Consider the following 21496-nt stretch of genomic DNA (forward strand, 5'->3'; position numbering starts at 1 on the left):
CACAAGAGTCTGGTCTTTGGCGGGGACCGCGCCAGCGGGAATCTGTTTCTCGCTCGGTGGTGGCTGAGCTGCTGAATTCAAACTCAGTATGTACGCGGTGCCGAGGGGTCCAGGCCGCAGCCCGCGCCTCCGGCGCGTCCAGCCGGCTGGCTGTGAGACCTCCCTGCCCTGGAAAGGGTTAAGCGATTGGCGAGGGCTCGGGGCGGGCGGCCGGGGGCCCGGGCGCGCCGGCGCGCGCCCGAGCACGCGCTCCCGGCCCCGCGCTGCGGCCGCCCTCCCGCCCGCGTCCGCGCCTCGGTGAGCTGCTCAGATCCGCCAGCGCCTGGCGCGGCCTCCAGGACGCGGTGAGTGCCGGGCCCCGCCGCCGAGGCGGGCCGAGGGCGCGCTTCCCGGGCCGGGAGCGCGGGGGGCACTCGCAGGGCGGACTGGCGTCGCCGGGCCCCGGAAAGGAGCGCGGGACCCCGCGGGCGCTCGCGTAGGTGCGCGGGAGGCAGCCGCCCGCGCCCTGCGTTCTTACAGGTGCGCGGAGAAGCCGGCGCGCGCGCGTCGGGGACCCCGGCGAGGGCTCGGCACCCCGGGCGCGGGCGGGCGCCCGGTGGAGGGCGCGGCGCGGACCGGCGAGGTAGGGGTGGACCTCCATGGGCAGGCAGCAGCTAGACGGCCCAGGAGGCGGAGGGTAATTGGGTCCGGGGTTCAGGAGTGGACACTGGCCGGGACAGGGATGGCCGCCCGGGCTAGGGCGGTGGGCAGAGTGGGGAGATGGCCCGGTGGCCCTGCTCGCGGTGGGGGTGTGGGGTCCCGCCCGGCTCCGGGGCGCCGAGTGGAGGGGGCGGCGCGGGGACTCCCCGGGGCGCTGCTTCCAGAGGCGGGGGGCGACCAGCCCCTGCGCCGTGCCCGCGGCGACCGCCTCCGAGGACACAGCCCCAGGGGCGCCGTGGTCACCGTGGTTCCCGCCGCCGATCGCGCCTCGGCGAGCGCAGCCCAGCCAGAGCCAGCTCGGGGGCGGAGCGGCCGGAGCCCGCGGGGAGGAGCCAGGCCCGCGCCCCGCGCCCCGCGCCCCGCGCCCCAGGCCGGACGCCCTTTGGGGAGGCGGTCCCGGCGCAGTGGCCACGTTTGCGGCCAGCGGGGCCGGCCACTTCCCGCTCCGGAGGAGTGCCTGGGCCTGTGCTCAGCGCCGCGCAGGCCTGGCTCGCAGGCGGCCATGGCCGGGCCGCGCGGCCTCCGGAGCATCCGTCTCTGGGCGCCACAGGAAGCGGGTTGGTGGGCCCTCCCGGACCTGGGACCGCGGAGGGGAGGGACGTGCCGGAGTGTGTGCGGAGGCTCCTCGCGGGTTCGCCCCATCACCCCTTCTGACTGCCCTGCGGACCCCCCAGGGTCCTCCGCGACCCCCTCGAGGCTCCCCCTCCTTGTGCAGCCGACATTGCTGGGGGCTCGCGCGGTGCTGGGCTGGTGCACAGCGAGCGCTTTCTTTTCTCTTGAGTTTTTGCCCCACTGACCGACCAGTCGGGCCACCAGCGGTGCTTGTCTCTTGGGTTGGAACGTGCCTGACATCACGATGGCCGGGGGCGGGGCGCGAGAAGAAGCCACATTTCAATAAAGACAGCGTGCGGCCGGCTCACGTGTCTGAAGGGGAGGTTACGTGCATTTCGCAGAAAGCCTCCAGCCCGCCCCCCGCCAACCCCATTCATGCGGCGACCCCAGCCTCCTGGTCAGGGCCGGCAGGGTCCGCCACTCTGGCGTGGTTGCTCCTGTAGCCTTAAGTAAGTTAAAAATTCCACCGCTTCTTAGGTTCCTACAAAATCACATCCTCTATCTCTACCCACCCCCACGTCTATTCTACGGGCAAGGAAAAGAACAAATCAATGTAATTAGATTTATTTCTGCCCAAAGCACTGAAGGCGCCTTGCAGGCAGATTTTAAATCCCTGCCCAGCCCCCTCAGTGGTGGTGGGGGCGGTGGCGAGTTCACTCTGTTCCCAGTCTGTGATCAGGCCGCCTCCCTCCCTTTTGCAACAACCAGTAGGTACTCAGCTTCCAATTAGGACCCTTAATGGACCGCCAGTGTTGCCCCTGGCCTCTTACCCTGAGCTAATGGTGCCCTACTATTAAGAGTCCTCCTCCCTACCGGGGAAATGCAGAAGGGAGCACTCCATCCCTCAGATTTGCCCAGGGACGGCCCCCTGAATGCACTCTAACTGGCGGCAGTTCCAGCTCTCCCTTTGGGGCCTAACAAAGCAAATATTTAAAGAAATAAAGTCTTTCCACCTTTTAATGTCAATTGCATGGGATACTGCTGATAATAAGAACACAATGAAAACAGTTCAGAGATTTTGCTTACAGGCCATAAGGCCCTCTGGGGTTTGGGAGGAGAAGAGAAGACAGTGAAGTGTCCCTGGTTCATCAGGACAAGCTGCTGGGGCAGCCTGGCTTTGTGCTGTCACTCGTGGCCCCAGTGTCTGGGTGTTCCTGGGGCGGGACCGTGAGGCTGCTGGCTCCAGCGCTGGGAGAACAGAAGGTCTGGGAACGCAGCGAGGCCGTCCCTTCGTCCCTGAGCATCTTCCTGGCAGCCCCATCGCTTTGTTTCCATATGTGCTCATACAAGCTGCCACGCTGGCATCGGGGAAGCAGGAGGCCTCCTTTTAGCTCCAAGTCCACTCTCGTCCCTGAGCTGAAACCAGGCGGCCCTCCGTGCTGTGGGGCCTCCATCTGGGATCCTGTTTCAGTTTTTTTCTAAATACCAACAGCATAAATTGTCTGTAATCACAGCTCTGTGGTGAATCTGGAACTACTTAGGCAGCTGTAATGCCCCTCAGCCTCCCTATTTGTAGACGCAGTGACCGAGGACGGCTGCGGGGCCGCCCCAGAAGTGCCCGCGGGGCTGTCGGGGGGCAGACCAGGCAGCCGCCCCGTCCCCCAGCACATCCTCCCCTGGTAACCCTGGGCGGATCTGTTCTGAGGAGCTCAGGGATCAGTGTCTCCACTGGGGCCTTGACTTGGGTTTTTCTCTTGGAATTATTGTAATTACTCTAAAATGACAGTGTTGGCACCCGCAGCTCTTCGCGAAATAGTTAACAATGAGCACTGGCTTTTGGAATAAACCAAGAACTTTCGGGAGTTTGCCTTTTGCCAGCAAGCCAGCTCCTGCTAGAAAGAATATTAAAATAAACAGCACTTTGGAAATTGAAGCCGTTGCAAGTCTTATACAATATTTGATGGATTAGAAACCAATTTCTTCCTTTAACAAACATCTATTGAGTGTCTGTCCCACCCAGGTCAGGCGCAGTTCGAGGTTCTGGGAATATAATGGCATTTAAAACTGACAGCCTCCGCCTCCCCCAAACTGTCTCCTGGCAGCTTGGGTTCTGATACGGTGAAAGGGATGTTAATTCGTGTGTGGTAACGAGCAGGCAGCGTCTCTGAAGGAAAGGAACAAACTCCTATGAAAGCATCTGATGAAGGGGTTGTGAGTTGGGGTCTGAAGGATGAAGCCCAGCAACGGAGGACAGGACGGCAGGGCACACCCCGCGGAGATGGTGGTCAGAGACGCTGGCGCGTCAGAGAAGGGAGGCAGGCCAACGGGCACCTCAGCCGCGTCAGAGATTTGTGACTTAATACACGTTTATCCCTCATTAACTGTGGCATTTCGTCTGTAAATTGACGGAGCTTTACACGCTTGGCCTTGATGGAGTAGGATGTGGATTAACTTTGGAGAGCTGCGACCGCATGGCTCACAGAGCGAGGCCGTCCAGGGGGAGGATGCGGACGCGTGTTGTGTAAGCGGGGACTCTGTGCTGAGGGTAGGTGCCGTCAGCGCTGTCCCTGGGAACCCTTAGTCGCAGGCCCATGGTGCAGACGCGGAGCCGCTGCCTCTTTCCAAGCCAGGGTCGCCTCCCGCTCCCACTGCGGGCACCCCTGCTGGGCCCCACGACCAGTTCCTCAGACAGCTGTCAGAATGGTCTCTGAGAGGTACAAGCCTCATTACGACGCTGGGGGGCCAGCAGCTTGCCGTGGGCTGCGGTCCACAGCACAGATAACAGGGAGCTTGCTCCAGCTGGCGGGGTCGTCTGATGACCAGCTCACAGACTAGTGGCTGCTGCAGACTGAGTATCTCTGTGTTCCCCAACTTCACATGCTGTGCCCAACCCCCAGGTGATGGGATTAGGAAGTGGGGGGCTTTGGGAGGTGATGAGGTCGTGAGGGTGCAGCCCCTATGATGGGGTAAGTGCCCTGATAACGGAGACCCTACGGAGACCCCAGGCCTCCCTCCAGCTGAGGGCGCAGAAGGCGCCATCTGTGAACCAGGCAGTGGGTCTCAGATGCTGTGAAGAGTAGTCGGCTTTCTTCCAAGTCTGCTGGTCTGAACAGTAATCTCATCTAAAAATAACGTCACAGAAATACCTTCTAGATGGCATCTGAGCAATCACCTGGGTGTGGCGGCCCAGCCAGGCTGACGCATTGCCACTGTCCTGCTCAGACAGGGAGGGTGACACACAGCGGCCACTCCATGGGCAGCCCTGCAGGGCCATCGGACACAAGCGGGCTCGGTTCCGGCTCCGGGAGTGATTCTCAGATGCTCCTGGCTCTGCCTTCTTGATCCTCCAAGTCATCCTCCCTTTTTCATAAAAAGTGCCTGGTGCTTGCAGCTGAGTGATTTTCTCAGCCTGCCTCCTGGTTTCTTTGAGCTGATCTGTCCCATTGACTCCAAGCTGGCAGAATCTCTTCCTGTACAATTATCTTAAAAATGTTGTGGGCTTTCTCTGGATCTGTTGGGATTCAAGCCATTAGACAAATGTGTCATCCACAAATCCACTTAGTCCTTCTCTACCTTGGACTCCCTGCAAGGCTGCTGTGAAAAGCATCCTTAAAATTCCTAGAAGCCCTGTTGTTTACCGCGAGACCCTTCTAGGGACTCTGCCTGGTGCCCCTCAGATACTCGGAGGTCTTAACGAGAGATCTGATTGTGCTGCCTGCACTGATCTTGCCTCTGAAGCCAGGTCTGAATTCGACCGTCTTGGAGGCACTGGGAAGGAGAAGAGCTTCATCTGTGAACCCATTGAGCCCGCTTCCTTTATGTTTCCTCCAAATTGCACTTGAAAATGGAACCCTTCCTTCTCCAGCTCCCCTCTTCTCTCAGGTCACAGAGAAGCCCTCAGCAGGGCCACCCCAGCCCCACCGGGAAGCCTCCTCCGTCGTCATCCCGCCCACCCGAGCACCCTCGGTCTCCGGCATCGCAGGGCCACGGCGCTGCGGAGCCCTGCCGCCCAGCGCCCGTCCAGAGCCCCGCCCGCCTGTCCTCGGAGCCCTGCTGCCCAGCACCCGTCCAGAGCCCCGCCCGCCTGTCCTCGGAGCCCTGACACTTCTGCCTGCCCAGCTGGGTCCCCGGAGGCCCTGGACTTCTCCCACGTCGCACCGGGCCCCGGAGTGTGGGTCCCCAGAGTGAAAGCAGTGTGATTGCCGTTTTCAGCATAGTCTCCCTCACCGCAGTGACCAGCGTTTAGGATCCGGAGGCCGGAGCACACCCGCAGGGGGCCACTGTCACCCGGGAAATGACCGCCCCTCCTCTCTCATCTCGTCTACGCGGCCGGGCTGCCCCAAAGGGGCCCTGTGGACCAGGAGCCACGTCCTGCGCCATCCGCCCCCCTCCAGCTCCTTCTGCCGGCCGGCGGGGCTGCGGGCACCCTGGGCCTGAGCTGCCCACCCCGCGGTGCTGGGTGCGGCCCTCCGCCTGCCCTCCCGTGGCCCGGCTCCCTAGCCTTTGAGGTTCATGTCCTGCAGAGGCTGGGTGTCCTGGTCAGAGTGCAGGGGCCTCGTGTGGGGAGAAGGCTCAGCCTCGCTGGCCCTTTGGTCTCCTTGGGCGGGGCCATGAGGGCAGGGCTGCCCTGCAGAGCTCCAAAGAGAACAATGTCAGAGGCCCAGGCAGAAGGCCTGGGAGAGGGGCCCATCCCCGGGGGTGCGTGGCCGTGGCCTGGGCCCTTGGGGAGGTGCTGACATGGCGGGGCCCAGGCCTGCCCGGCGAGGGGCTCCCTGGGGGTCAGCTGTGCTGAGACCGGACCTGCAGATGCCCCCACACGGCTTGGCTGTGCAGAATCACAGCTGCCTCCCACACTCACGCGGGGTGCGGCCACCTCCTTGTGGACTTCCAGACCCCAGAAGGCAGACGGAAGGGGCAATGTGTGTGTGTGTGGGGGTGGGTCACACCCTCCCCAGAGTCACTACCGCCTGACCTGCTGTGGTGTCTGCCCTGAGTGCAGGGCTATTTCCCAAAATAGCCGCTTCCTGAGACTGAAGTGACCCCCTCACCCTGACCTCACCCCAGCCCTGACTCCACACCCACATTTGGGGGAAATGCAGTGGAAACCAGTACATTGGCAGCCTTCACCTATAAACTCTATTTAGGCAGATGTTGAGCTTCCCAGGTGGCTCAGTGGTAAAGAATCTGCCTGTGATGCAGGAGATGCGGGTTCGATCCCTGGGTTTGGAAGATCCCCTGGAGGAGGACATGGCAACCTACCCCTGTAGAATCCCATGGACAGAGGAACCTGGAGGGCTACAGTCCACAGAGTCGGACATGACTGAGCAACTAACACTTTCACTTTTAAAGAGTTTGCAAAGACAGCAGGTTAATAATATATTGGGCTGGCCAACATGTTTGAGTTTTTCCATATAATGTAACAAAAACCCTAGCTAATTTTTTGGCCAACCCAATGGTTTCCTTGGATTGAGTCTAAAAATCATTTAAATATTTCGTTTTTGCATCCACTTATTCCTGGCTGTCTCAGGACTGTCCTGATGGGAGAGGCCTCTTTGACGCTCACGTGGAGGGACTCCCACTGGCAGAACGTGTCTGAATTTCTGCTTCAGAAGCTAGGTGTCAACAGTGAGAGACGAGCTGGCATTTCATCTGCCTTCGCATCCCGTCCACCACCCTCATTGCTTAGAGGACAGAGATCACATGTTGAATTTGGATGAATTCCTCCTTGTAAGCTCTCCACCAGGTTCCTTGTCTCCCGACAGCCAAACAGAAGGCGGTTCTGCTCCGCTGTGGTTTCCAGGCAAGACTCAGGCCCTTTCCCAGGACCTGCTGAGCCAGAGGGGGCGGTCCTAGGTCAAGAGCATCGCTTCTGGGAACCGGCAGGATACCTGAGGACACAGGTGCAGGGCGGGGAGGGGGGACTATTGTTCCGTCTTAACCACAGCAAAGCAGGACAGAGGTCAGAGACAGGACTTTCTAGCTTGTGGTCCATTCATGCCAACAGCGATAAATATAAATAAACAAGTGCAATTAGTAGGAGAGGAATCTGGGTTCTAACTTGCCAGTAATGGATGCGTGATCTTGGACAAGTCTCTCTGTATAAAACCAAGAGCTTAGAACTTTGAAAATTATAAAATGTGAGTTTTTATTTAATTTCCCCACATTTCAGTTTGACCTTGACTTTACTCATGTACTCTAGCACTGAGAATATGGCAATAGGAACCTTGTTACCTAGTGAGTGACTTAATTATGTTTCAGACTGTGTGGCTTCCATGAGAGTCAGTCGCAGTCCAGACTGATTATTTAATTGATGAATACTGATTACACATATGGGATAACATTTTTAAGCGGTAAGTTATAAAATAATCAAACACCATCAACAATGTGATTAAAATATCGATGTTATCCCAGTGAGCTTTAATACGTGTTATCATCTTGCCATTTACACTTCAAATCTTTAGAAAACCAGGTGCTTAACACGGCAGGTGGGCAACACCTCCCCCACCCCCCACAAAGCTTGTCCCTTTCACACTTCCACGGGTGACATAAATTTTTTTTCATGTTTAAATGTATGTAAATAGTATTATGGTGCTTCCTAGGTGGCTCAGTGGCTCCTGCCAATGCAGCAGACACAGGAGATAGGTTCAGTCCCTGGGTCAGGAAGATCCCCTGGAAGAGGAAATGGCAACCCACTCCAGTATTCTTGCTGGAGAACCCCAGGGACAGAGGAGCCTGGCAGGGTACACTCCACGGGGTCGCACAGAGTCGGATACGACTGAGCACAAGCGTTAGCAGAAAATCGTGTTATACAGCATCTTTCTGCAAATGGCAAACCTTCAAATATTCAAAACTATGTGTCTGGAATTTATTCACACCAATACATGTAGATTTAGTTCATCCATTTTAATGTGTGTGGTCCTTTTGGCAGTGATGGAAAATCAGTCTAAAAGAAGTTTAACCAATCTTTTTGTACAAGAGGACACAAAGCACTCTTTCGGGAACAGGAGACGGATTCAGGGCCGCCCTGTCACCTCCCTTCACTTGTTTGAAGCCATCAGAGGATTCCTGTTGCCCCGGCCCTGCTCACCCTGGGGCTCCTGGCCGCGCCAGGCTCTCCAGTTTCTGAACTGGTCCAGCTTGTTTCCAACCCAAGGAGTCTGTTCTCTCTTCCGCTGGCCTTCTGTCTGGCTCCCTCCTGCTCTCAGGAACCTTCCCTGACACCAGTAGAAAGCAGGTCCCTCCATCACTGCCTCTCAGACCCTGGTTTACGTGGTTTGTAATTCACTAGCATTCTCATAATGATGGCTTAGGTTTGCTTTCTCCCTAGACTGGGAGCTCCGTGGGGGCCAAGGTCAAGTCTTTTTGGTTTCTGCTACTGTCTAGGACCCAGGGCACTTCCTGAAATATGGTGGGTGTTCGGCTATGTCCACTCAGTATATGAACCAAGTAAGCGACAGAATACTATTAATTATTTATCACCGCTGATGCGACTTTAATAGATTGAAGAACTGGGGGGAAGTGTGAATTTGTTCAGCCCAGGCGAGTCTCTCGCTTCTGACTCCAGCTTTCCATCTCTGGTGGAGAGCTCACCTCTGATTTCAGAGGATGCACAGACAGCCTTATGTTAGAAGAGTTCAGGTTACTCAGCTGTCGCTCAGAACCAGGTCTCATAGCTACAGGTTTCCTGGTGGGACTGCAGTCCACGCACCTCTTTCCAGCCCCAGTGGTTCCGTGTGGGATCGCGGCGCTCAGAGTCCGTGTCTGCCCAGGTCAACACCTCTTGAACTCGAGCTGCAAACAGGCACGTGCTTCTCTTGCAGCACGTTCTGGGCTTGTTCCCTGAAGGCACATCTGGAAACCAAGGGTGTCGTTTGCGCTCATCTAACTTGGGAGTCTTCCAAGTGACGAATGCACGTTTATCTCCACCTGTTCTCCTTTCAGTCCCTCGGGCTCTGTGACTCCGCGGAGCACTGGACCATGTTGTAACGGCACCAAGTCGGTCCTGTCTGTGTGATGGCACGTCTGGTGGCACAGGCTCCCCTGAGCCCAGCAGCAGCAATGCCCCTGAGCCCCCCCGCTCTAGCGTGTTGACTTCAGGAGTGAGAGTCCGTCACCTGCCAAGGGCTGTCTCGTGAGTCATGACGCTCTGACACCGTGTGTGTGTGTGTGTGTGTGTGTGTGTGTGTGTGTGTGTGTGTGTATCTCGAACAAAGACTGGCGATATGATGAGGGAGGCGGAATGGTGAAGCTCTCCTACAGATCTTCATGACCTAGTTGTCCCGTTGGAGTAATGTACATCTCATCCCTTCATCCTGGGCATCATCTTACCCAGATGGCTCATCACTGGGGACAGTCAAGGGCACAGAGACATTCCCCTGATTTTGGCTCTCTGACCCGCAGGGCCTTTCTCCCGCATAAACTGAGGCAGTGCCGCTGCAGCCGGAGGACCGGTGGGCTATGCTCTTGACGGCGCTGTGGGAGGGTGGGGTGGGGGGTCTGCACGCACAGGCACACGTGCATGGGGTGTGCACGCACACACAGCCTCACGGGGCTCACCAGGGCACAGGGTCTGCACGCACAGGCACATGTGTGTGGGGTATGCACGCACACACAGCCACACGGGGCTCACCAGGGTGCGGGGTCTGCATACGCAGGCACACGTGCATGGGGTCTGCACGCACAGGCACATGTGCGTGGGGTGTGCACACACACAGCCTCGCGGGGCTCACCAGGGCACGGCGGCAGTTCTTCGCTCGCCCCATGGCTGGAGAGGCCTTTCTGGCCAAGGACGAAGGCCAAGCTCGGGGCAGACCTGGGAGCATATGGCTTGATGCCTCGTTTTCCAGCCTAAGGAGTTTGGACTTTGCTAACAGCTATTACGTAAAGGCTTTTCTTCAGGAAATTCTCTAATTTTACTTCCTCCAGTGCAGCCCTGCCAGAGAGTCAGCCCGCTGTTATTCCCTAAATCACACCCACACAGACAGCACCAGCGCTCGTTCCTGCCAGACCTGCCCGCATCTCCATCTGCTTCCCTCTCAGGGCTAGGACAGCCCGCACCACCAGCGTCCTGCCCCCAGAGCGCTGGGCAGCAGACCAGACCCACCAGCATCTTGTAGGCGTCCCTCAGCCCGGCTCACAGATGCGGCAAAGTCCCGGGCTTCCCCTTCAAAACTGTAACAGACAGGAAGGACCTCCCTGGTGGCTCAGGGGTAAAGAATCCACCCGCCAACGCAGGAGACTCAGGTTTGATTCCTAGTCCAGGAAGATCCCACATGCCTTGGAGCAACTGTGCGCCACAACTGCTGAGCCTGTGCTCGAGAGCCCGGGGAATCGCCGCTCCTGAAGGCTGCAGGCCCTGGGGCTTGCTCCCTCAACAGGAGAAGCCATCGCCAGGGCTAAAGTGCACCCCCGGGCACTGCAACCAGAGAACGCTGGCACCCCGCAGTGGAGACCCAGCACAGCCAAAATAAATAATAAAATTAAGAAAAACCAAAACACTAGCAGCAGACAGAAGGACCCAGAGCATTGGGCGGGCGCTGGGTGGCATGGATGATAGAGCCAGGCTGTGGGCCCCGCCTGGCTCAGCCACCTGCCAGGCACAGGGCTGGTTAATCGTATGAAGTTGGTGAGACCACTTCACATCTCATTTCCTCTGGCAAAACAGGGCTAAAAACTACAGCCCCACAGAAGCGTTCTTGCAAGAGTCACAGATGTCCCTATGGACGTAACACACATGATACCAGTGCCTGGAAAATAGACAAGACAGGCGTGGGCTGCATCATGATCACTCCTGCCCTGAGGTCATGTTACAGTCTGCCGAGTCTAAGAAACGTCCTTCGTGAAAAGCAAATTTAAAATTATAATGCTGTAGCCTGGCAGAGTAGACCCAGGTTAACGTCATCCCAGGATTCACTGGCTGCTTACTGTGTGAGTGGGGTCGTCCTGCTGTGTCCGGGGTCAGCGGCAGGCAGGGCTCAGGGGTTGGTCTTGCTGTCACAAGGCAGCTGGACACTCGGATCAGACACGCGGCGGGTCTGACTCAGAGGACCCCCAGAAGGGACTGGCTACAACAACAGGCACTGCAGATGGTTAGATAAACTTCCTAAGTCTGTTCATTAATGTTTAAAAAAAATTTGACTTTATTTGAAAGGGAGACTCTCTTTAGCAACCTATATTATGATAATGAAACATACCTAATTTTAAATGATCTGATGTCCACATTAAGTGCATAAATAATGTCCACATTTGCAAATCATACACAATCTTTTTAAAAAAAATTCATATTGAGAGCGAAGTAATTCATAGGAAGAGACTAAACAGTTCTGCTTGGGTCTTCACACCGTGGAGAAGAGATGTACACCCTTCACGGGGAGTGCTACCTAAGTTATGTTTAAAGCAGACATGTTCCTATTAAATATTTTCTCACCAGTAGTCAGGAAGGATCCTGTTGCTATCACACATCGTACCTCTGCTGACACATCCCTTCCCGTCAGGCCTCCGACAGGCGGGGAGGCGGTGGTTCATCTGACGGCCCCAGAAAGGTGCCCGGGGGAGAGGCCCTTCCCATGCCACGGTCAGCGGGGAGGCGGCGGTTTCCTTGCTGTCAGGGTGGGCGCCAGGCTCAGAATCCTCCTGGAGCCTCCAAGGGGGGGGACTCTGATTCCAGAGCCAAGTACAACATGGGGAAAAGTCCCTTGGGAAATCCCGGACTTCCAACCAAAGAACTTGACCTGAGCATCTTGGCAGACCCGCCAATGCCTCCCAGGACTGTTACACACAAAATGGGCTGGTTCCTCCCCATCCATTTTAAGGCCAAACCACAGTAACGGGTCATTCTCGAGGAGAGGGTTTCGCTCTGAAAGTTGAGTTTCTTGAACATCATTTGGAAAAGGAAGTGGTCCTCTGCTTTCTCCTGGGGAGGCTGACCGTTTGGCCTGCATGGTGGGGGGTGAGGTGGGCAGGACCTGTTGGCCTGCAGAACCTTCCTTCAGACAGCGGATGGACTGCATACAGGGAGCTGCAGGACGTGCCTGCTGAGACCACTGACCGCCTAGACTGTCTGTTTCATCACGCAGCTCTTGCTTAGTGCGGCTATGACAAAATTTCTGTTTTGCCCGATTCTTTCAGGCTTTAAATGGATTCTGGAGAGCTTTTAAAACACGAGAGTTCCAAACTCAGGCTTTTCAAGTGAGTCCCATGCCCTGCCTTGGCTTTGAGTCTGTGATGCCTTCCAAGAGGAGAACCCTCAGGGATTGGGCTCGTGCACATTCTGATGAGAGTCAGGCCAGAGAAGGAACTAGGAAGTTCTAAAACTCTTTTGCTGGCCAGAAACTAGTTTTCTGAGGTCCAAGACTGTCCATACCATACAGAGAAAGTATGAAAAGAAAGCAAATCAGAGAGCCAGTTCTCTGATTTTATTTCAGACATGGAGGTGTATACATATATACACATATATACTTACACATATGTACGTATGTGTTAACTTTTTATCTAACTTTCCCTGAATGACTCAGCTGACTAAGAAAACACCTCTGGCATTTTGGGAAAAAGCCAGAACCTTTGCTTCTAAAATCTGTGCCAGTTTCCAGTTTGTCATCACATTCCGGTCACCAGGGCTGGAGTTCATTTCCATCTCAGTGGACACAGCGCCTCCCCAGCAGCTCCGCGGGCCGGGGCACAGCTGAGTAAACACGCAGCAGCCCGTGACCCTCACGCCCGTGGTCAGAGTTTCAGCTAGCCCCCCCCCACCCCCACACTGACTTTCCACACGTCCTAGACAGCACCCTGCACGGGGGACTGTGCCCCACAGGGTACTGTTAACAGTTTCTGGGAAATAGGGAGGGACGGGAAGAGAGAGGAGGGGAGAGGGAACTGAACGTGTAGAATTTCCAACTCTGAGACCCTTGTATTTCTGAGAATATGGGAAAGCCTTTTTCCTAACATGGCAGCAGGAAAGAGCCGGGCGAGGATGTGTGTTAATACACATACATGCACTCAACCCTGAGCATTTATGGGGATCAGGTAACAGTATTAAGTATGGTTAGTAGAGAATCCAAAGCAGCTGAGGGTAGACGGTTACGTGTCACCGTATCTCGTCTAAGAGGCGAACACATCCTGGAAAGACGACGGGTCTGGCCGTGTGTATCTGCTGGGCTTCTCTCGTCCCCAGCCTCTTTGTAGGAGAACCAGATCACAGCTGCCTTACCCCTTATGCCAAGACCCCGTCCCAGGCTGCCGAGTCCCAGTGAGGATTTGGCCAATTCAGGAAAGCTATTTTATCCTTCTGATTCATCTGCAGGTGCTCACACCTGCCTTCCAAGGAGTTATGTGAGTTTTGTTTTCTGTTCTGTTTCGTCTTGGCTTCTCTCCGGGGGCACGTGTGCTCTGTGGAGCGGCCCTTTCTTGGAGGTTTTCAGGGGTGCGGTGCAGAGAAGGAGCCGTTCAAACGAGTTTCAGGTTGGAGGCTCGGAGGCCAAGCCCACACCAGAGCCCCCGCTCAGCACCTTTCTTCAAAGACTGGTTGTAACCGAATTTGAGATAGCTGACTGGATCAGGTTTCAGGAAAACTCACAGGTAGAGCTGAGGAGGTGTCATAGGCTAACCATGCTTTCTCACTGAGAGTTCTTAATTTCACACATCTCATTAGGTTGGAGTTCGCGAACGGGTCATATTGACGGTCACTGATCCCTAAAACCAGCAGTTTTGTCGTTCAACCCAATGTATTAATATTTAAGGCCTTTGGCTGAACTGGGTCCTTGTTTACAGGCCTCAAAAATCAGAAGAGGAACAGTCTTTTAATTCCTAAATAGTATTCACTGAAGTCTCTCTCCAGCACTGAAAAGCCAAAATCCCCTTCCCACCAAATCTGAAGCCTACAGCCTGAGGGGGTGCTGGGGGCAGATGTTATCACACGAAATCGCCTATGGAAAATGCAAACTCAAACATCCTCTCTTTCCCTGTAAACAGGAACATGAAGAGCTGGTGACATGAGATGGAAACACCTGATATTCCGGCAAAGGAAGTCGCAGAGGAAGGCCCCCCGGTGGATGAGTGAGGAAGGCAGGTCTAGTGTGTGCAGCGACTCTTGTCCTAACGCCCACCTGGCGAGTGAATTACGCACCCCCGCCCGCCCCTAGGTGAACACCGCCGAGCCAGGCCCCCACTCAGCCCTAATGGCGAACGTGGGTCACACACAAGGAGGAAGCTCCCCGGGCGGCTGCCTGTAAAGCAGCACTGAAAGTCAGGGTTGGGAAGCGTGGACCGCAGCCTGGGTCCGAGCACAGACGCGATGGGATGCGGACGGATGGACGGTGATTTGGGGAGAGAGGGCGGGCCAGGTGCTTAGTACCCGTCAGCTCGGCCCGCAGAGCGGGACCCGCGCCCAGAGCGGCGGCAACGGCTGCCCGGCCGTCCCGTTCGCCCGCGCGGAGCCCCGACCACACAGACCCGGGCAGACGGCCGCCCGCCCGCGGGGACCGCGCTGGGGTCACAAGTTCAGCCGGGAGCGGGAGCGCGCTCCCGCCGACACACCCCTTTCTCGGCAGAGCCGAGCGAGCGGGCGCGAGAGCCAAGGCCGCTGTGGACACAAGTGAGGTCTGATCGCGCGCCAGGAGCCCCGGAGGAGCCATCGACTTGGGCGGCCCGAGTCCGGGCGGAGTGATGCGGGGCTGCTGAGCGGGGACAGCCGCCCGAGCGAGCGCGCATGGAGAGCCCGGTGGTCCCCTGCGTCCTCTACCCGGGCGACGGGGCGTGCGGCCAGGCCGGGGACCGGGGCGGCGCTCCCGAGGCTCCGGGAGAGGGCAGCCTGAAGCCGCCGGACGCGGCCGAGGGGGAGGGCGCGGCGTCCCCGGCGCAGACACCCTGCAGTCTCAGCGCGTCCCTGTGCTTCAGCTCCGGGGACGACTCCCCGCCGCAGTCTCGCGCCTCCTCCGCGGCGGAGGACGCGGCGGCCTCGCCGCCCTCGTGTCGCAGCGGCCGGCGGGTGGTGGAGAGGCAGTGGGGCGTCGGCAGCGCGGGCGCCGAGTCCCCGGAGGAGACAGCGTCCCCGGAAGACTCCGCGTCCCCCGAGGAGCGCCCGCCGGCCGAGGATCCCGCGTCCCCGGAGGAACCCGCTGACCCCGCGCCCGTGCCGCCCGGCGTCGGCCCGGAGCACGGGGAGCCCGACCTGCTCATCGAGGTCTCCGGCCGCCGGCTGCGGGCGCACAAGGCGGTGCTGGCGGCGCGCAGCGACTACTTCCGCGCGCGCGCGTCCCGGGACGTGCTGCGGGTGCAGGGCGTGGGCTGGGCGGCGCTGCGGCTGCTGCTGGCCTACGCGTACAGCGGGCGCATGGCGGGCGTGCGCCCCGACAACGTGGCCGACGTGGTGGCCGGCGCGCGCCGCCTGCAGCTGCCCTGCGCCGCGCAGCGCGCCACCGACGCTGTGGCGCCGCAGCTGAGCCTGGCCAACTGCTTCGAGGTGCTGAGCGCGGCCAAGCGGCAGCGGCTGGCCGAGCTGCGCGAGGCCGCCTACCGCTTCATGAGCGACCACTACCTGGAGGTGCTGCGTGAGCCCGCCGTCTTCGGGCGCCTGTCGGGAGCCGAGCGCGACCTGCTGCTGCGCCGCCGCCTGCGCGCCGGCCGCACCCGCCTGCTGGCCGCCGCGCTGGGTCCGGCAGGGGAGCGCGCGGGCAGCCGGCCGCAGAGCCCGTCGGGGGACGCAGAGGCCCGCGGCGAGGCCGCCGTCTACTGCTTCCACGAGGCGGCCGGCGAGTGGCGCGAGCTGACGCGGCTGCCGGAGGGCGCGCCGGCGCGGGGCTGCGGCCTCTGCGTGCTCTACAACTACCTCTTCGTGGCCGGAGGCGTGGGGCCCGCGGGCCCCGACGGCCGAGCCAGGCCCTCCGACCGGGTCTTCTGCTACAACCCGGCCACTGATCGCTGGAGCACCGTGCGGCCGCTGCGCCAGGCGCGCTCGCAGCTGCAACTACTGGCCCTGGACGGCCACCTGTACGCCGTGGGTGGCGAGTGCCTGCTCAGCGTGGAGCGCTACGACCCGCGCGCCGACCGCTGGGCCACCGTGGCCCCGCTGCCCCGGGGCGCCTTCGCCGTGGCGCACGAGGCCACCACGTGCAACGGCGAGATCTACGTGTCCGGGGGCTCACTTTTCTACCGCCTGCTCAAATACGACCCGCGGCGGGACGAGTGGCAGGAGTGCCCCTGCAGCAGCAGCCGCGAGCGCTCGGCCGACATGGTGGCCCTGGACGGCTTCATCTACCGCTTCGACCTGTGTGGGGCCCGCGGCGACGCGCCGGCGGCCGTGCCGGCCGGGGGGGTCAGCGTGCTCCGCTACCACTGCCTGGCCAAGCAGTGGAGCCGCTGCGCCTCGCACCTGCGGCCCCCGGGTGCGCCTTCGGGCCTGCAGCCCTTCCGCTGCGCCGCGCTGGAGGGCACCATCTACTGCGTGAGCCGCGCGGGCACCTGGCGCTTCGTGCCGCCCGCCGAGGGCGAGCCCGGCACCGGCGACGCGGGCCCCGAAGGCAGCTTTGAGCTCCAGTCGCTCCAAACCCCGGCGGACGCCCGGGGCCTGCTCTTCCCATTTGTGCTCAACTTGCCAGAGGAGAAGCCGGACCGAGGGGAGGAGGGCGCTGCGTAGGATGGGCCAGGGTGTCACCCGGCATGTCCCTCCGCGGCCCCGAGACAGGGAACGCCCCGCGGGCTGAGGTCCCAACTGGGAACCTGGAAGGGCGCAAGGGGAGCGGAGGCGGCGGGGAGAGGGTCGGGGGTGGGCGCTGCCCATGGGGATCATTAGGAGGTAGTGCTTGTCGCAGGGCCTGGGAGACCCTGGGCAACGCTGCCTTGAGCCCCCCTTTCTACTCTGCATTCCTTCTGCTTTGCTTTGCTTTGCTTAAGGGGGGTCGATGGCTTAAGATGCAGGACGTGCGCAAATAACTTTGCAAATAAGATACAATATACCTGAGAAAGAAGGAAACAATCAGAGACTGCGCTTCCGGGTGCCGTGGGTGCGCCCTGTGTACCCGGGACGCTGTGGCTTGTCTGGGAGGCAGGCTTGAGTTCTGCGAGCTGCAGGCTGCCAGCCCCCCCTTGGTACTACGCGCTGAGAAGGCCCTGAGAAACGCGGGGGGCTCCCAGACTGGAGTCCTAAATGAGGCCAGTGTGAACTCTATTCCTGGAAACCCGTGAAAGAAGGTCATCTTTTTTTTTAGCTTGGAGTTTAAAATTATAACCGATAAATCAAGCTCTTAAAGCTTTTCAAATCTAGTTTAAAAGTTCCTGCCCTATGTGCTCAGCTTGCAGTTGGCTTTACTCCAAATGTAAGAAGTGTTAAAGATGAAATCTTTGATTCCCAATAAGGTCTCCTGTCCAGTTAGCACTGGAGATACTTCCTGTCATCGCAGGGGCCCCAGACGGGGGCAAAGGTCCACACACCTAACACAGGTCCCTCTCATCACCTAACTGAGGTGGGTTTAATATTTTCCATTTAAAGGGTGTTCATCATTATCTTCAAAGGTGTAGCAATGATTGACTCTTACTTGGGTTTTAGATCTTTGGGGAGTGTTTGCCAAAGAGGATGTCATCAGGAGGAGAGGCTGACAACGGCTGTGGTGTTCGCCTGCTTTGCCAGCAAGGCCGGGTATGCCCAGCCTTTCTGATGTTTCATAGTGGGCTTGAAGAGAGTAGTATTCCCCCTGAAAGAGGACTAAAATCCTTTCTTTATTGAGAGTTCTCAAGAAACCCATGCAGGCACAGTTTGAACCCACTAATTGTGATGTTTTAAATATGAATTCTATAACTGAGGGGAATTTACTTTTATAACCATCATTCTAAGAGAGTGTGGCAGAGTGACAGTGAGCATTTTGATAGGAGGGGGAGCATATATTTCTAAGGTAGGTTGGGGCTTTCCCAGTGGCTCTGCCGTAAAGAATCTGCCTGCCAATACGGGAGACTTGGGTGAGGAAGATCCCCTGGAGAAGGAAATGGCAACCCACTCCAGTATTCTTGCCTGGGAAATCCCATGGACAGAGGAGCCTGGCGGGCTGCGGTCTGTGGGGTTGCAAAAGAGTTGGGACATGAATTAGCAACTAAACAACAACAACATAATGTAGCTTAGCAAATAAACTACTTTTGTCTAATTGTGAACCCCAAAATACCATTAACAGAACTAACATGAAATTTCACTACTGTGATAGGGCGTAAGGATTAAAAGGCAGGGTTTACTGTTTATTAAACATTTAAGGATAAAATATATGTTCATAAAAAGAGGCCAACTGACTTGGATTCTGAATCCAATCCACTTTTTTTTTTTATGACAGGAAAAGTGCCCATTGAAGGTTACTGGCACAAAAGTCGATGAAGTCATGTGTAGCTTACTGTGATTTCCTCATGAATCAGTGATGGGAGGGAGCCTCCCTGTGTGATCTGTGGGTGTGCAGGGAATAGGTTATGCTTCCTAAAGAGGCAGTGGGCATTAAAGTGGTCAGTTAAGCATGCTTAGAAATTCAGCATGACTCATGCATGTCCTGAGGACAGGGCTCTGCCGTCTCAGCTGGTGTGTTCTGGGGACTTGTGCGCCTGCTCATGACCACTCCTGACACAACAGGATGTCTTGGCAACTTGGGTCAGCATCTTAGGAAAGAAAACCAGGCTCCAGATTGCCTGACTTTGTAGGAGCAGACTGCAGACATGGCAGGAGGAGAAGAAGTGAGGTCCAAAAGAAACAAACAGTGTTCTTGTAAAGACACGAGCATTTCATATGACACCACATTTTTCTCCAGACTTTCATTATTTATGCTCAACTTTTATTTGAAATGGGACCGAGCTGATATTTTCATTCCTTCAATATCAAACTCATGAGATATTATCACTGTGATTTTACTTGAGAAGTCATTCCTAGGATGCTTACCATTGAAAAACACAAATGCTAAAGTGGGCTTCCAAAGTCAACTCTCCCCCTTGGAGATGGGAGACGTGCTAGCTGCAGACGATGACACGCCCTGCTGGAGTGTTTGGATATTATTTCATCCTTGAATTGAATGAAGGGATGCCTGGCCGAGACACAGCGCCGCTTCCTGTGGGAGCTGGCCCCGAGCCCCAGGGAGTTGTCAGGACGAGATCCCGGAGGGTACCAAAGGAGGGGTGGCGGACTTAGAACCTGGCAGACCACGTTTCTCACGGCAGCATCACCGAGAACAGGTGCCAGAGGACCTGTGTGCTGCGAACACCAGTTTATTTTGTTCGGGGGGGCCAGTACCCAGGAAGTGGGGCCAGTTGGGCGGTGACCAATTACACGAGTGGAAAAGCCCCCTGCCCAGGATCCTTCTGTGCAGGAGAGCTGCGGGAGGGGCAGGCCTCCAGGGCTGACCTTCAAGGCAGGGGCTTGTCCCGTTTCTGAGCCTGGTCCAGCTCTCTGGGGAGAACCAGTTGGTGCCAAAGGATCCCTGCTCTTCGATTGCTTGAATCAAATGAAGGCAGTGCATTCACAACATGTGTAATTCTCCTGAAATTAAGAAACCCCCAAACACTGACATTTCCAGACATTTGAAAGAGCAGTGGGGCATCTTCAGGGGAAACGTAATTCACGGAAGCTTAATCTTTCGGTTAGTTGACAGCAATGATTTCTGTGTTGTGAATCAAGGTTCATTTGGAACCCGAAGGATTGGGGTGAAGCCATCATCATTTCCTTTGTTTTTACTCCTGGTCGGGAAGAGCCCTGGTACCAGCGCCAGCGTGGACTCTGGCAGCTTTATGGGGCTGGCCTGGGACCGCGGTGACTTTATTTCTGCACCGATTTTCTTTCCTTGCAGAGAATGAATGCTGCAGAAATTCTTTGGCTACTTAGTGACAACAACTCCCTGTACCACTTTTGCTACAAATACTTGAAATGAACCACCTGGTCCATTCTTGTTACTTTCTGGTGTCACTTTAGTAATTCTGGCAGCCACTGTTTAATTTGTTGGTCTCTTGGGTAACTTCCTCTGAAAGGTTTTGAAATGAAATGTGTTTTTAAGTCTTTGCCTTTTCCTGAAGTTAAGATGATTTCAGGACATTATCTGTTGTAACACCTTCCTGGCTCGAAATGTAAACAAAAGTGCTCTTTTGCGTTCTGTCTGATTGTAGATGATTTCCTAGCTTACAAAATGTTTTATTTTTGGTGTCTTTAAAAAATCAGTGTTCTCCTTTTCGGCTTTCCCCTGTGACATCGTTATTTATGGGAAGATAATAGGAACTAAGGACAGGAACGCGTCATGTTCTGGTTGCATCTGAATGTGCATCAGAGCCGCATTCTCTTTGCTTCCCCGTGTCCTGGAAGGTACCCCGAGGCTCCAGCTCCTAGTGTGGGAACTGGCATGGGTGAGGGCCTCCTACCTGCTTGGTGAACTGGTGTGAAATGAAACAAAAGACCAGATTAGTCCTCCTGTGAGACACAAGCTCCTCTGAGGCTGTTGAAAGCGCTAAGCCGTGATGTTGCTGGGTGTTGAAGACAAACAGCCGTCTTGAAGACACAGTTTTGCCCAGCTGATGCTGTACTGATCAGCGCTCGTGTTTCGAGTCCTGAGTGCCAACCCTGTAAAACCCTGTCCATCTGCCTGTTTATGCCAAGATGAAATAAATCACTGGGCGATGCTAGCGCTTCTGCAGTCCGCGAGGCTGTCCTTGTGTCTTCTCTCTGGGGCAGAGCCCCTCGTGGCGGGCCTTTCTGGGAATGAGCTTCAGGGCTGGGAGATTGCAGCCTGACCTGCAAGAGGTGGGGGGTGGGGGGCGACCCCTCTTTGAATGAGGAGTGTGGAGTGTGGAGGGGCTTCCAGCGACCAGATCCAGGCACGGGGTCTCTTCAGACTCCTCAGGCACCTGTGGGCACCTCTGACCACCCTCCCCACCGCGGCCCTTCCAGCTCACTGCTCCCGGGGGGGCGTGTCTAAGCCAGGTCATTGCCCGCGGGCCAAGGGCAGACCCAAGGCCGGGGGAGGTCATCACACTGTGGCCCCAACAGGGGTCGGCACATATCTAGACAGGGACGCAGCGCCAGGGTGAGGGGAGCGCTTTTACTGGGGTTCCTGTGGGAGGGGCAGGTGGGGGTGAACAGCGGGGCACTGGCTGCTCTGAGCAGTCTCGGGGGCTCTTGGGGGGTCCCTGAGCTGCCCGGGGTGCCAGGCAGAGGGGATGAGTGAGGTGGGCTGGGGGCGGCTGGTTTGGGGGTGACTGAGGCTGGGAGTGCTGGGGGCCGGTGGCCATGGGGCTAGGGGCGGCCTGG

At 57.2% G+C, this 21496-nt stretch overlaps 1 protein-coding gene and 1 long non-coding RNA gene across 2 annotated transcripts; both read left to right on the forward strand.

The window, feature by feature from the left end:
* The first annotated feature begins 295 nt into the window (after window positions 1-295).
* LOC145516289 (uncharacterized) lies at window positions 296-20885 on the forward strand. Its single transcript, XR_014061262.1, has 4 exons — window positions 296-344; window positions 17599-17705; window positions 17789-17878; window positions 18558-20885. It is a non-coding gene; the product is annotated as an uncharacterized LOC145516289 (long non-coding RNA).
* Window positions 11150-20885, forward strand: KBTBD11 (kelch repeat and BTB domain containing 11). Its single transcript, XM_081517443.1, has one exon. It carries the CDS (start codon window positions 14954-14956, stop codon window positions 16877-16879), a length of 1926 nt encoding a protein of 641 aa, XP_081373569.1. The 5' UTR covers window positions 11150-14953; the 3' UTR covers window positions 16880-20885.
* Window positions 20886-21496: the final 611 nt, after the last annotated feature.

This window comes from Giraffa tippelskirchi, chromosome 8 (genome assembly GCF_054371585.1).
Source record: "Giraffa tippelskirchi isolate mGirTip1 chromosome 8, T2T-mGirTip1v1.2.pri, whole genome shotgun sequence".
NCBI lineage: Eukaryota > Metazoa > Chordata > Mammalia > Artiodactyla > Giraffidae > Giraffa > Giraffa tippelskirchi.